Source organism: Gastrolobium bilobum, unplaced genomic scaffold, assembly GCF_033153095.1.
Source record: "Gastrolobium bilobum isolate Gb01-03AN ecotype WA unplaced genomic scaffold, APGP_CSIRO_Gbil_v1 utg52616, whole genome shotgun sequence".
In the NCBI taxonomy this organism is placed as follows: domain Eukaryota; kingdom Viridiplantae; phylum Streptophyta; class Magnoliopsida; order Fabales; family Fabaceae; genus Gastrolobium; species Gastrolobium bilobum.
In genome coordinates, this window is record NW_026895587.1 from 107,096 (window position 1) to 121,262 (window position 14,167).

Genomic DNA, 14,167 nt, shown 5'->3' on the forward strand with positions numbered 1-14,167 from the left:
TCAACTTCAACCGAGAATAGAGTTAAGTGATGAAAGAAATTCTTGAAAGGTTATAGTTGAGTCCAATTAAAATTGAGGATTATCAATTATGTTTTATTCACCCATAAATCTATGTAAAAAGTTAATTTCCCCCAAATATAAGTGTGAATTGTGTGGCATAGTTTGTTTTTAGGTTGTAAACCTAAACCCCCCCGGAACCCTTAGTTTAAAATTAATTATTTCCTATTATGAATTTATCTTTAAGACTTGGATCATATTATAAACTATAAAGTCTTCAATCCCTTTTTTAATGTGAACTATTGGTAGTTCATAGATGTATTCTTGGAAGGTGAAGTATGTTAATCTAAGGGTGTTCATAATAGTAATAGTAGAAATTAAAGCACCGTATAGGCTTCCCATGATGATGCATATCAAAGGGGGAGTGTGTGAGAATGACTATGGTGACTCCACAGGGATGTAGAATAACAAATCATAAGTTGGATAGAGATGATCTCCTTCAATGGGAGAAAAGGGTATTTAGAGAGGTGAAGTCCTTCTTAAGTGTGGCAGAGAGACAAGGGTCTGTCCCTAGAGCTGTTCACCTAGCCAACTTAGTTTCTTTGGCTAAATATGTTGAACCTATTGTCAATGTACATGGGCAGCAGTGCAAGAGGAAGAAATGGAATCCTATGCTAGTGAGAATGCCCTCTAGGAAATTCTACATGTAGGCATTTGATATTAGGACCAAAGGACTGAGCCTAAAAGGGCCTGCCAACACATAATGTATCTTCAATAAAATCCTTAGTTGTTTGATCTTTTGAATACTCTCACACAAGCCCAATTATTGTATCCTTAGTCATTTTACCACGTGCTCTTATATATAATAGACCTAACGGATAATGTCAATGAGTGATTTATTAAAGTTTTGTTTGGGTGAATTGTTTCACTTTCCTAAAGGGAGAATTTGCAAAATATCACATTACATGTACTCTTCAATCGAAGATATATTGTTATGTTTACCAATTGAAACTTTATGACACCAACCCATGTATCCCATCTTCAAAACTTACAAAAATAATATACAACCTCAACCATATATATACTGTCAAATCCCTATGCTATCTAAGAACTCAAATGGTTCTATGCAGGGTATCAACCTATACTATAGTAAAATCCCTTCTTTCTTTTTACACTAGGATTACAAGAAATTATGCAGCAAAGTCTATCTCCATTCAATGTCTTATTTGAGCCACAAAGTCTGGCAATAATTGTGCAGCAAACCTCTTTGGATTCTGCATATTGATACTCTCAAATGCAGCTGAAGAAGAGTGAGAAGTGGAAGAGCTTATGGCACCAAACTCGTTTGGTTCACTCATGTCCAATCTTCTTCCTAGTTGAATGTTCTGGTTTGGGAGAAATGTTTGATGGGTTCCTGATAATGTGTCACAATGAGGAAGACCAAGAGTGAGGGAAACTCCATTACCTGAAGAAAACCTTGGTGTGAATTGCTCTGCATCAAACCTACCAATTTCTTCAATTGGGTATTGTCCGAAACCACCAATGAAGTTTGTTTGGTTTCCCATGAAAGAGTAGCCATCTCTGCTCTGTCTCTCATCTCCAAATTTCATGGAGAGTTGTTCATTGTTTGCATTATTGGGTTTGACATCCATGTTAAATGAAGAGACACGATTTGGTGACTGCAGAATTTCATGGTTCCTTGGTTTCTTGGGACTCCCTTGTGTGATTCCATCTAGTTCTGATGATCCAATGAAGCTGAATCCTGGTTGGTTTCTGACATTTCCCATAACAGGTGATGTTGATGGTGTAGAAACTGAAACTATTGGATTATTGTTCTGGATTTTAGAAATGTCTTGTTTGGAATTGAAACTCTTAGATTCAGTTTCAGAAGTAGGACACCTCTCTTGTGGAGTTGGTTTTTTCATAGCAGAATCTTCACCACTCTTGCTTGATTTGTCCTCAGACCCATTAGGTTCATTCTCCTTCATCTCCTCTACGTACATTTCTTCCACCATTGGCTTCCAAAGCCTAACTCGAGCATTTATGAACCAGTTTGAAACCTGTTCCATTCCCAATATTGTCAACATGATCAATGCTATAATTAAGAGAAGAAACAGTTAGTAGTGGGGTTATTACCTGGCTCCTGGTAAGCCCTGTTTGTTTTGCAAGCATGTGTTTGTCTGAATCCTTGGGATAACTGAAACCAACCCATCATCTATTTCAGCACAAACTTAACAAAAGAAAAATTCTTTGAAGTACCAATCAAAATTTAAAAAATGGGATTTTGGGAAACTCAAGTGTACTCACGGGTGGAGGAAGTGTTCAAAGAGCCAAGCACGCAAGACAGAAACTGATCTTTCAGGCAATCCTCTTTGGGGTCTCCAAGCATTGTGATGGATCATTCCCAATTGTTGGATAGCTCGTTGTTGCCGTAGCTGATTGTCTACATATTTCAGCCTCGAACCTTCAATTTTGCCTCCAAAGCAATCCTCTTCTCCTAAGCTCTTATTTGCAGCTCTAATTTGGCTTGTTATAGCATCTTTCAAACACCGAAACTGCTTAGAGATTGTTTGCAATGCAAGAGCAGTGTATGTTCTGGCAGAACCAATTCCCGCAGCTTGTTCGAACAATGAAATCACAATCTGCATCTGGTTGTGGTATTGCCTATACCTTTGTTCCACCTTCAACCAACAACACCCAAAAACCACATTAATTAGGAACAACAAAGTAACGATATTATAAACTATAGTATAAGGCTATATATAACTTTTCATTTGTCATTTTTTTCTTTTAGTATAACAAGGAGGTATTCTCTTTCAATTTCCCCTCCAGCTATTTTGCCCTTGGAATACGACTTTAAAACTAGCTCTTCATTGGAAGAGATGGTGCATTAGATAATTGTCACCGAAAAAAGGATGAAACTAATTTCCCGTCGCTAAGGGTTTTGCCTCTAATCCCAAAGAACTTTGCCAAGGATTGACCCAAGCTCAAATCCTTGGGACACACTTCGCTACCAAGTGTGCCGACCCTTGGGTTTTTCATTTGTTATCTTATTCATAAACTTGTGATCACTATTATTAATACAACAAAGGCTTCATTAGTTAGATTAATTAACTGAATGCAGAGTAACAAATCTTGTGTGCTCATCACAAAAAGAGTAAAATATGAGCACAAAAAATTACTTACCTCATCAAGCATGCTGATTAGTTTTGCTTTCTTCATCTGAATTTCTTGTCTCTCATTAGTTGATATCTCAGAGCTAAGCTTTCCACTTCCATCCCCACCAATTGAACCGTCTCCACTAGCTCCAGTTGATGATTCCCCAACAACCTTAATCTTGTCAAATCCCTTCTTTGCAGGTTCCTTGATGCCATTGTTAACATTCACAACCTCGTCAAGAAGTTCCTGGGTTGCCTTCAAATACTTGGAACTCATAAGCACACTCTGAATACCCGAAACACCATTGGTTACCCCAGAAGCAGAAGATGGTGACCCACCAGACACGCGCACCTCGTCGCAGGACACTGCAGGCGGCTGAGCCTGCAGGCTCAGCGACAGTCCCTGAGTGGCTGCGCGTGATGTCTCACGCGCCGCCGCCGCCGCTGCGTTGGGGTCTATTGAGTTCCATAGATTGTACTGCATGCGTGGCAGGAACCCATGCAAGGCGGAGACGTCGTGATGGGCATGTATGGACGGCTCCTCGGAGGCAGAAGAGAGTGGCACGCCGACAAATTGTTGGGTGTGAGAGGGCGGCGCGTGAGAGATACTTTGTGAGGCAAGAGAGTTATTTCCGGCCATAGTGGCAGCAGAGTTGAGGAATACAAGGTTTCCGCCATGTGGTGGCGGAGGCTGCGGCGGCGGCGTGTCTGAGTAGTGTAAATAGCCAGGGTTCATGAGTATAAGAGTTTGAAGGCCATCAGCACCACCTTGGATTTCTGAATTACTATGAAAGTACGTCGCCATCGGGTTTTTTTTGTGTAAACCAATTTTCTTTTGCTTTGTTACTTCACACTGAAAAGAGACTAGCACACATGTTGGTTGGTTTGTGTTAGCCTTTCAAAGTTCACAATCACATCCAAATAAATAATAAATAAAAAATAAAAAACTCACACACCTTAATCCCATTAGAACACATCTCAACATAGCACAAAACAAAACATGCTCACAAATGAACAACTTTCATACGCCACATATATAAAACCAACATTCAACACTATTTGTGGTAGCTTTACCTTTCAGCCCTGTGAATCAACTCTTAAGAATTGAAGCTAATTTCATAGTTTTCTCACATAACAATCCTGATACAAAATAAACAATGAAAAAAAAAGAGAGAAGAATAAATAATGAACTAATTGTTTTCAGATAAACACCACGCAATATTTTATGGTATATGTATATTTATTTGTTCCAAATTAAGGCATAGATGAAATTAATTTGCTCTTTTTATCACATGGAGTAGAAAGAGTAGAAAAGGAAAGGAATGAAATACATGGAGGCTTTTTATAAAGAGAAGAAATAAAGAGGTAGAAAAGAGATTGGAGAGAGCAAGAGTGAGAGAAAAGGGTAAGGAGAGATTTTTCATTATTTATATATTAGTATATGAAATTAATGATATCGTAGCTATAGCACGTGATTCATCATCACTTCTGCACTGCAAAGGAAAGAAGAATTTCAATTACAATGACCCGAAACCTATGAGATACAGATTTTGGACAGAGAGAGAAAGAGAAAGAGACACAGACAAGGAGGCACACGCACACACAGTCTCACCCACCAAAGCAATTCAGTTATGGCTAACATGCATCAAACCCACCTGTGTGAATATGTATGTATGATCTATCTATCTTTGGGATTTTGTCATTCCCTTCAATTGCAAAGGGGAAAGCTCTTTGTCAGACTCAAATCATCTGCAATTCCACCACAACTGAAAGTGGAATAAAAGGTGTTAAAGAGAGAGACATGGGTTAAAAAGATACCCATCTTTATTCACTTCATTATCCACTCATTTATGGCCATTTTTTCCTGAAAAAATTAATTTTTTTATATTTGAAATTCTGGGTAAGGGGAGAATTTTGTGGAAACACTGCAGTGAAACATGTTCATGTTATCTCCTTATCTTTTCTGTGGCCTTTTCTTGGGAGAAGTACCTGCGAATAGATCAAAACAGGGGAACTTCTTTTGATTTGACCCTTCTCTTTTCAAATAATCTGATGCAACCAAGCAACCTTTGATGAGCAACAAAGAACTTTTGAAAGATGAAGAGAGAGAGAGAAAGAGACAGATATAGAGAAGAATTGGCTAAGAAATATTGGAAAATATATATTTACAAATATTTTATTTATAAATTCTTAAAAATTATACTATATATTAAAAGGAATATATTCTGGTATATGGTGTATTATTTATGGTACATAAAATAATTTGTAAGAATTTGTAAATAATTTTTATAAATATAACATTTTCAAAAAATATATATATATATATATATATATATATTTCTTATATGGTGAAAAAATAAGAAGTATTACACTTAATTTTAATAATTGATTCACTCATATATAATAACTTTTGTAACTAAAAAATTAAAGCCGTTAAAGTTAAGTGGGATTAACGGATAAAATTGAGAGTATAATTTATATTAATATAAAATAATTTAACTCATATATTTGGGTTTATCTAATCTCATGTTGCACGAAAAAAATTATGTCATAAGCATATAGTGGTAGGGTCCACTAACAAAAAAAAAATATTACACAATTATCGAATGGTGTGTAAGAAAAAAAATTTATTTCATGTTAGATATATAATAGATAATGAAAATGTAACGAGGGTGCCTAAGTTGTCACAAATGGCTGAAAAACGAGGAAACGTCTATTAATTGTTTGTTTAATAATAAAAAATAAAATAAAAAAATAGGATGATGACGATGATGGACAACTAGCGGGTGGAGGGATCTGATTGCTCATTTCTACATTAAATATCTTTTTGTCGTTTTCACAATTTCCATGTTTTTATTTTCAACTTATATGTATATATTATTTTTTGTGGTTGGATGACTGAGTTTGAAGATAAAGCAATTAAATTTCTAAGGAACACAGAACCCAACTACCATAACACCAACTTTAATGCTTACCAAGCTGAAAAAAATACTTATCTAAACTATTTTCCAGAAATATTTGTTTGCATATTTACTGATTATGAATATCTTCAAAATTTTACCTCTATTACTATGAGTTTTGTAAATTTAGCAGATTGTAAATAGTAATAACAAAAAAGAGAGAAAAATGGAAGATGGGTTAGAACTTATAAAAGCAGTGGGACCCAATGAAGTGCATTTATGATGTGTAATCGAATCACGACCGCACAATAAGTAATCCCATCTTGGCTGTCAATGCATCACGCATATACCAGGCATCAGCGGATTATAACATATAATCAATAAAATTGTTATTGTAGATCAAGAATTTGCTTATTGTATATATTTCTCACTTATTTTTTTATACGTTTATTCTCCTTCACGTTTCCTCCGCCTAAAAAAAAATGAAATTTAAAAAATTGTTCCCTACTCTTTCTTCAATAGTTTTTTATGGCACCCAAAGGATAACTTAGATGCATAAAAAAAATGGAATAACCATAGGGTAATTCAACAATTTCTTCTCTTAAATCAATATTAACAAGAATTGGACAAAGAAAGAAAAGATCGAACAAATAAATAATTAGTAATAACCCTTTCAAGTGTAAGTGAGTTAATCCCATCATTTGCATGGAAAGACAGAGAATGACCATATATATTAATTTAATAAATTTTGGATAGCCTAGAAATGCTCTCAATCACCATCAGTAACAATTATTCATGTAGCTCGTTTATAGTATCCAAAATATCTTTGGTATTACTGTTGTACTGAATATTGATTATGATTCATATTCACAACAAAATTATAAATTATGTATTTTGGGATCATATAAATATAATTTTTTTTTTATCTCTTTTCAAAAAATATGTCAGTATAAATATTGTGTTTTTATTGGGTGGATATAAATACGATGTTAATATATTAGAAATTTCGGTATACCATCATCCATACAAGAAAAAACAGTGATAGGTGCTATTAACATACTATATAGAGATGGTTCTATGAAATGCCTTTTTGCAATCAAGTTGTCATTCTCGTAAAGATCGATGTCAATTGTATTTATTTCATTATTTCATACTTCTCTTGGATTCTTTCATGAAAACCCATTGTAACTTTTTGTTCTTACTCAACTACACATTAACAAACTGGTTTTCACAGCTAGACATTGGATCTGTCGAGGACACATGTAAAAACGAGAGCAAAAGGGTGTGCTCTGTTACTTATGAATATTCATGTCAGAAGCATGTATAGTTTTCAAAGGTGTACTTGAATGTACAAAAATGATGAAGAATCTTTCTTGAGTAACTGAGCTAGAGATGCATGTGGTTCTGTTCTTTCTCTTTTCTTTCTTAAACAAAAAAAAAAAAAAAAGAGCCAGGCCTATTTTATTGTCATGGAAGATTTGACGAAGTTGACCCAATTTCTCTGTTCTGGAATATACAATTCCACTAAAAGCTTTTAATATCAAACATAATATGAAGAATATATAACATAACTAATTATATGTTGCTGATGAGGACCTATACACTTTATCCTTGAGGGAAGTGCATCTCTTCTACAATTTAATTACTCTTTTCTTTTCCAAATCCACAACTTTGAGATTTTTTTCACCTATTCATTGACTAATCAATTTATCCGGTCGAGTCGGAAAGAATTATAAGAGTGACAAATATCTTCCAACCAAATTTTTAACACAACTAAGATCACTGATTTAAATTCACATTAATTTTGACAGGCATGGGAAAAGGGGAGAAAATGGTAAATCAATGTAAAAAAATTAAAAATGAAAGAATTATATTAAGGTCATGCGCAAAAATACAAGTAGACACAGACGAAGATTTATGTGTGTGTACATGAGTCTATGATTATTTCAATGTGAGAATTAAAGGAAAAGGAAACTTGGAAGGTTCAAATTCCTCCCTTTGGACTAAGCAATCACTTATGCTGTATAATTGGATGCATGTCCCTTAGTATATGATTTAGAAAAGTAAAACCATCATAGAATCCAAGAATCTAATAAGGTGGAGGTTATCATCATGATGATGGTGACCCGGAATTCAATTACTTTGGATATGATATGTTATTCCCTAGAGAAACATTTGAGAAGTATGACATGATATTATAATTAAACAACTAATTAACTTTAGATTACAAAGTCTGCTAATTTGAGTCATAATCAGGTCATTGATTATTTAAACCAAGTTTTTATCATAACAATAGACATAACTGATTCAATAAACTGCAAAACATGTACAAGGCCGTACTGTTGTCCCCGAAATGGATTTGGATTCTGTTGATTTTGAAGTAACCATATATTTTTTATATATAAGTGGCACGCATCACATCATAGTAATCCCAAGGGTCACTGCCACCTTATGATACTGAACGCACCCTGTCTATGTGTATGGGTGGGACTATACAATATATAAAAAAGATTAAAAGCGGTTTTTGTAAGTGGCATGGTATGGTCCCTTTGTGTGTGTTCCATCTATTTCAATGTTATCATGGTTGTCTATTCTTTTCTTATTCCAATTTTTTTCCTGAAGAAAATGACTTGAAAAGAATAAAACACTGAAAAAAAGGGTCTAGGATTTCCTACTTAAACAATTCAATGTAGTTAGAATGTGTCAAAAAGAGGCCACGAAAAAGATAGCAAAGGTGAAAGTCGATATGTGGAAATAGTACAAGCATAACTTATGTACCAATCATTAAAAATAAGATCTATATAGCTTGTTTCATACAAAAGAGTCATTTATTCAAATTTCTTGTGACATGGCTATTAGGTAGTGATATATGTCTAAAATGTTTTGAATTATAAGTGTTGAAACAGATAATTAAATTCAAAGTTTGAGTTTGAAATATTGTTGTATTCTCTAGAATCTTAACTGAGTTATTTTTAGGAAATTTGTTTCATAGCAAATAGGCTCTGAGTTGTTACAATTCTGTATATTCTGATCCTAGGAATTTGTTAGTTTGTTATTATTTACTCTGTATAAATATACCTCTGAGAGGAACACTTAAAGCAATGAAGAAGCATTTCTCCAGTATTGAGTGTTTTAACATGGTATCACGAGCGGTCTGATCCTTGTTTTTTCTCCCACGTCGTGGTTTCTTATTTTTCCTCTAATCCGTATTCATTTTTTTCCTTCTTCCTTTCTGACCTGTACCCACCCTAAAATTACCAACCCAATATCTTATTTACCCGTACCCAGATCTCTTTTATCCTTTTCAATAACTTTTTTTTCCTAAAATTACCCGTACCCGTATCGAATCCCTAATTTTTTCCTCTCTGAAATGGCCACCGACAATGAAAATGACAATAACATTGAAACCACTGTCACCCCTCCACTCAACACCGCCTCTTCCTCCCAACAACCCTCCAACATTGTGATTTATCAAGACAACTCTTCCTTCACTGTCACTGTGATTTTGGATGACTCCGACTATCCCCTTTGGTCCCAATTGATGGACATGCGCATTGGAGCAAGGAACAAGTCCGTGTATCTCACCGGAGCAACGGAGAAGCCAGCCGTGGAAGACCCTACCTACGACAATTGGGTTACGAAGAACAAACGTGTAAAAAGCTGGTTGATTGAATCGATGAACCCCTCCCTCATGCAACGATTTCTCCGCCTGGAAACAGCATCTGAAATTTGGGACGCATTCGCACCTTCTACGACGGGTCTGATGAATCTTATTTGTTTGAATTGAACCAGCGCTCCTTCAACACGAAACAAAATGGGCGTCCCTTGTCGGTGTATTACAATGAACTGGTTTCCATTTTCCAGGATATTGATTACCGTCTGACTTCTCAAGGTAGCACGGTTCAAGGAGTTGTCCAGATGCACTCAGCCATGGCTCGTCTCCGCGTCCATATTTTCCTTAGACGACTGGACTCTGACTTCGACTCTGTCTGTGGTGAAATCCTTCGCAAGGACCCCAAGCTTGATCTGGAGGGAAGCTATGCCTATGTTCGTCGTGAGCAGCACCAACGTCTCACCATGGGTCGCCCACACACTGGTACTGAATCCTCTACTCTACTCACTCAATCATCTCATTCTTCCTCTGGCTTCTCTTCCACCAGACACCGCAAAGAACCATTTCCCAACAAGTCCAGTTCTCTTCTCTGTTCGTATTGTGGGGATATTGGACATACCAAGACCCGTTACTATGAACTCATTGGATATTCTGAGTGGTGGGATTTTTCCAAGAAGCCTCGACGGAAAGCTCTCAACAAAGCTATGGTCATCACTTTGGCTCCTGAGTCTACCGCATCCCCTCTTCCTGTTGTCAATGTTGTGTATGAAAGACTGTTAGGTATGTCTCATGCTTTCTCTACACTCTCTCGTAATACTACTTGGATAGTTGATACAGGTGCCTTTAATCACATGGTTTGTACTCCCCATGCCTTAACTCATATTAATCCTACTGCTAAAACAATGATTTCTACTGCTAATGGAGGGACCTCGGCTATCACTGGTCAAGGTTCCACTGTATTATCTCCTACAATAACCCTTAAATCTATTTTGGTGGTACCCTATCTTGAATTTAACCTTATTTATGTCAGTCAACTAACCTCAGACCTTTATTGCAAGGTTATTTTTTATCCTAATTTCCGTGTCTTTCAGGGAAACCAGAATCAAGAGATCCTTGGTTATGGAATTAGACACGGCAAGCTATACCTCTTGGAATCCTCCATCCTTGATAAATTCCCTTCCATTCATGCATCTTCGGTCTCGAGTTTGGACTCTTCATCCACTGCTGCTTGGCTTTGGCACAAGAGACTTGGTCATCCCTCCTTTAGTTACCTTCAAAAATTGTTTCCCCACTTTTTTGTTAATTTGAATGTTGCTGATTTTCAATGTAAAACTTGTGTTTTGGCCAAGAGCCATCGTATTTCTTTTCATCCAAGTTTCAATAAAAGTTCTGTTCCATTTCAAGTAATACACTCTGATGTATGGGGACCCTCTAAAGTTCCTTCTCGCTCTAAATCGTATTATTATGTCTCCATTATTGATGAATGCACTCGTATGGTCCGGATTACTTTACTCAAACATAAAAACGAATTTTTTTTTGCATTTAAAAAATTTTATGCCATGGCATTGAACCAATATTCTTCTGCCATCCATATTTTTCAATCTGATAATGGCTCAGAATACATGAACAATTTATTCTCTGATTTTTTATCATCTCATGGCATCAAACACCAAACTTATTGTCCATATACACCCCAACAAATGGCCTGGCTGAGAGGCGTAACTGTCAACTTTTGGAAATTGTTAAGCCTCTCTCTTTGAAATGAATGTCCCCCTTGTTATTGGGGGGAGGCTGTGGTTTCCGCTGCTTATCTTTTGAATCGAACTCCTTCCCGTGCTCTTGGTTTCAAAACCCCACAACAAGTCCTTGAATCCCATTTTTCTCTTCCTCATGTCACAAACCTTGAACCCAGAATTTTTGGTTGCACCTCATATGTCCATGTCCCAAAAAACCTTAGGTCTAAACTTGATCCTAATACAAAAAAATGTATCTTTGTAGGTTACTCTGATTCACAAAAAGGATATAGGTGTTTTGATCCCATTTCCCATAAAATGCATATTTCTTTGGAAGTTTCTTTTTATGAATCTACACCATATTATTCAGGGGGAGACTCCATTTCTTCTTCTAAGGGGGAGACTGTCCTAGATCAATTTGGAGAAGCAGAAATTCGTCTCCAAGACCAGCTCACGGTTGCTGCTCCTTCTCCTTCATCAAGTGTTGCCTCTACTCCATCTTCTAGCTCGACAAATATTTCTTCACATCCTGAAGCTTCATGTCTGATTCCTACACCTCAGATCTCCTCCCCACAACACCATGAAACACAAATTGAACAGGTTAGTGATATACAAACTGATTTATCCATAACTCCTACATCTCCAAATTCTCCCATTCAAATTAGAAGGTCTGTCCAGACCAATAAAGGTATACCAAAGTCCTTTTTGAACCAGATCCAAAAGTCAAAGCCAAATACCCAATTAGTAACTATGTATCTACTCAAAACCTCTCTGAATCATGTGCTCTAACAATTAATCAACTGTCTAGTGTATGTATTCCGAATAGTGTGCAGGAAGCTTTGGATGATCCAAAGTGGAAAGCTGCCATGGAGGTAGAAATGGAAGCACTTCAGAAAAATAACACCTGGGAACTAGTGCAACCACCAAAATACAAGAAAACAATTGGATGCAAGTGGGTCTTCAATGTAAAATTAAGAGCTGATGGGAATATTGATAGATTCAAGGCAAGATTAGTGGCTAAAGGCTATACCCAGAAGTATGGTGTGGATTAACAAGAGATTTGTGCTCCTATTGGCAAGTTAAACACAATCCAGATTCTGATTTCCTTGGCTGCAAACAAAGACTGGAAATTAAGACGATTTGATGTAAAAAATACTTTTTTGAATGGAGAATTGGAAGAGGAAGTTTATATGGATGTGCCACTGGAGTGAAGCTCTCTTCTTCAAAGGAGAATGCAGTGTGCAAGTTAAAAAGGGCACTATATGGTCTAAAGCAGTCACCAAGGGCTTGGTTTGGGAGATTTTCTCAAGCAATGAAAAAATATGGATATACTCAGAGTAATGCAGATCACACCTTATTCTTCAAGCACAGGGCAGGTAAAATAACTATCCTCATAGTTTATGTAGATGATATGATCTTGACTGGAGATGATGAGGAGGGGCTGAAATCTCTTGCACAACACTTAGCCACTGAATTTGATATGAAAGATTTGGGTCAACTGAAGTACTTCTTGGGCATTGAAGTCACAAGATCCGAACAAGGAATAGCATTATCACAGAGGAAATACGTTTTAGACTTGTTATCTGAGATTGGAATGCTAGCTTGCAAACCAGTTGACACGCCAATAGAAGTAAATCACAAGCTTGGTATTTTCCCAGATCAAATTGAAACTGATATTAGCAAGTACCAGAGGCTAGTGGGAAAACTTATCTATTTATCTCATACAAGACCAGGTATCTGTTATGCAGTAGGAGTAGTGAGCAGGTTTATGCACTCTCCTAGTGAAGGACACATGAAGGCTGCCTTTAGAATTCTGAGATACTTAAAAGGATCACCTGGAAGAGATCTTCTTTTTTCGAAAAATAAAAAAGAAGGCATAGAAGGATATACTGACTCTGACTGGGCAGGAGACCAGACTACAAGGCAGTCTACCTCGGGTTATTTAACCTTTGTTGATGGGAATCTAGTCACATGGAGGAGCAAAAAGCAAAAGGTGATTTCTGGATCAAGTGCCGAAGCTGAGTTTAGAGGTATGTCATATGGCATTTGTGAACTTCTGTGGATTAAGAATGTCCTTGAAGATTTAAAATTAGGAAATGATTGCCCTATGAACCTTTACTGTGACAATAAGGCTGCCATTGAAATTGCACAAAATCCGGTTCAACATGATAGAACCAAGCATGTAGATGTTGACAGGCATTTCATAAAGGAGAAGGTGGATCAAAAAATTATTAATATTCTTTACATCAAATCTGAAGATCAGTTGGCAGATGGCCTAACCAAAGCAATCTCTGTTAAAGCACATGGAAGTATACTTTGCAAGTTGGACATGTTGGATATACACGCACCAACTTGAGGGGGAGTGTTGAAACAGATAATTAAATTCAAAGGTTGAGTTTGAAATATTGTTGTATTCTCAGAATCTTAACTGAGTTATTTTTAGGAAATTTGTTTCATAGCAAATAGGCTCTGAGTTGTAACAATTCTGTATATTCTGATCCTAGGAATTTGTTAGTTTGTTATTATTTACTCTGATAAATATACCTACGAGAGGAACACTTAAAGCAATGAAGAAGCATTTCTCCAGTATTGAGTTTTTTAACAATAAGAAGTAAAATGTGATTTATTTTTTTTCCTTTTGAAAAAGTAAATGGCGCAAAAACTGAATTTTAAATTTCTACTCTCCATTAGCAATTCAAAAATTAAGCTATACTATAGTGTGCCTCAAATTTGTTGACTGGGCATGTGGCAAAAGGGTATTTTTAC

At 36.2% G+C, this 14,167-nt stretch overlaps 1 protein-coding gene across 6 annotated transcripts; it reads right to left on the reverse strand.

The window, feature by feature from the left end:
• Positions 1-941: 941 nt before the first annotated feature.
• Positions 942-5,173, reverse strand: LOC133318031 (BEL1-like homeodomain protein 1). Of its 6 annotated transcripts, XM_061519970.1 has the most exons (6): positions 5,145-5,159; positions 4,811-4,921; positions 3,184-4,019; positions 2,305-2,678; positions 2,134-2,194; positions 942-2,057 (listed from the first exon to the last, which is right to left on the reverse strand). In XM_061519970.1, the coding sequence occupies exons 3-6, from the start codon at positions 3,958-3,960 to the stop codon at positions 1,212-1,214; spliced, it is 2,058 nt and encodes a 685-aa protein (XP_061375954.1). In that variant the 5' UTR covers positions 3,961-4,019; positions 4,811-4,921; positions 5,145-5,159; the 3' UTR covers positions 942-1,211. The 6 variants fall into 6 exon arrangements, with proteins under 6 accessions (XP_061375954.1, XP_061375964.1, XP_061375986.1 ...); XM_061519980.1 differs by having other exon boundaries at positions 3,184-4,008; positions 4,811-5,173; XM_061520002.1 differs by lacking the exons at positions 4,811-4,921; positions 5,145-5,159 and having other exon boundaries at positions 942-1,759; positions 1,868-2,057; positions 3,184-4,799.
• Positions 5,174-14,167: the final 8,994 nt, after the last annotated feature.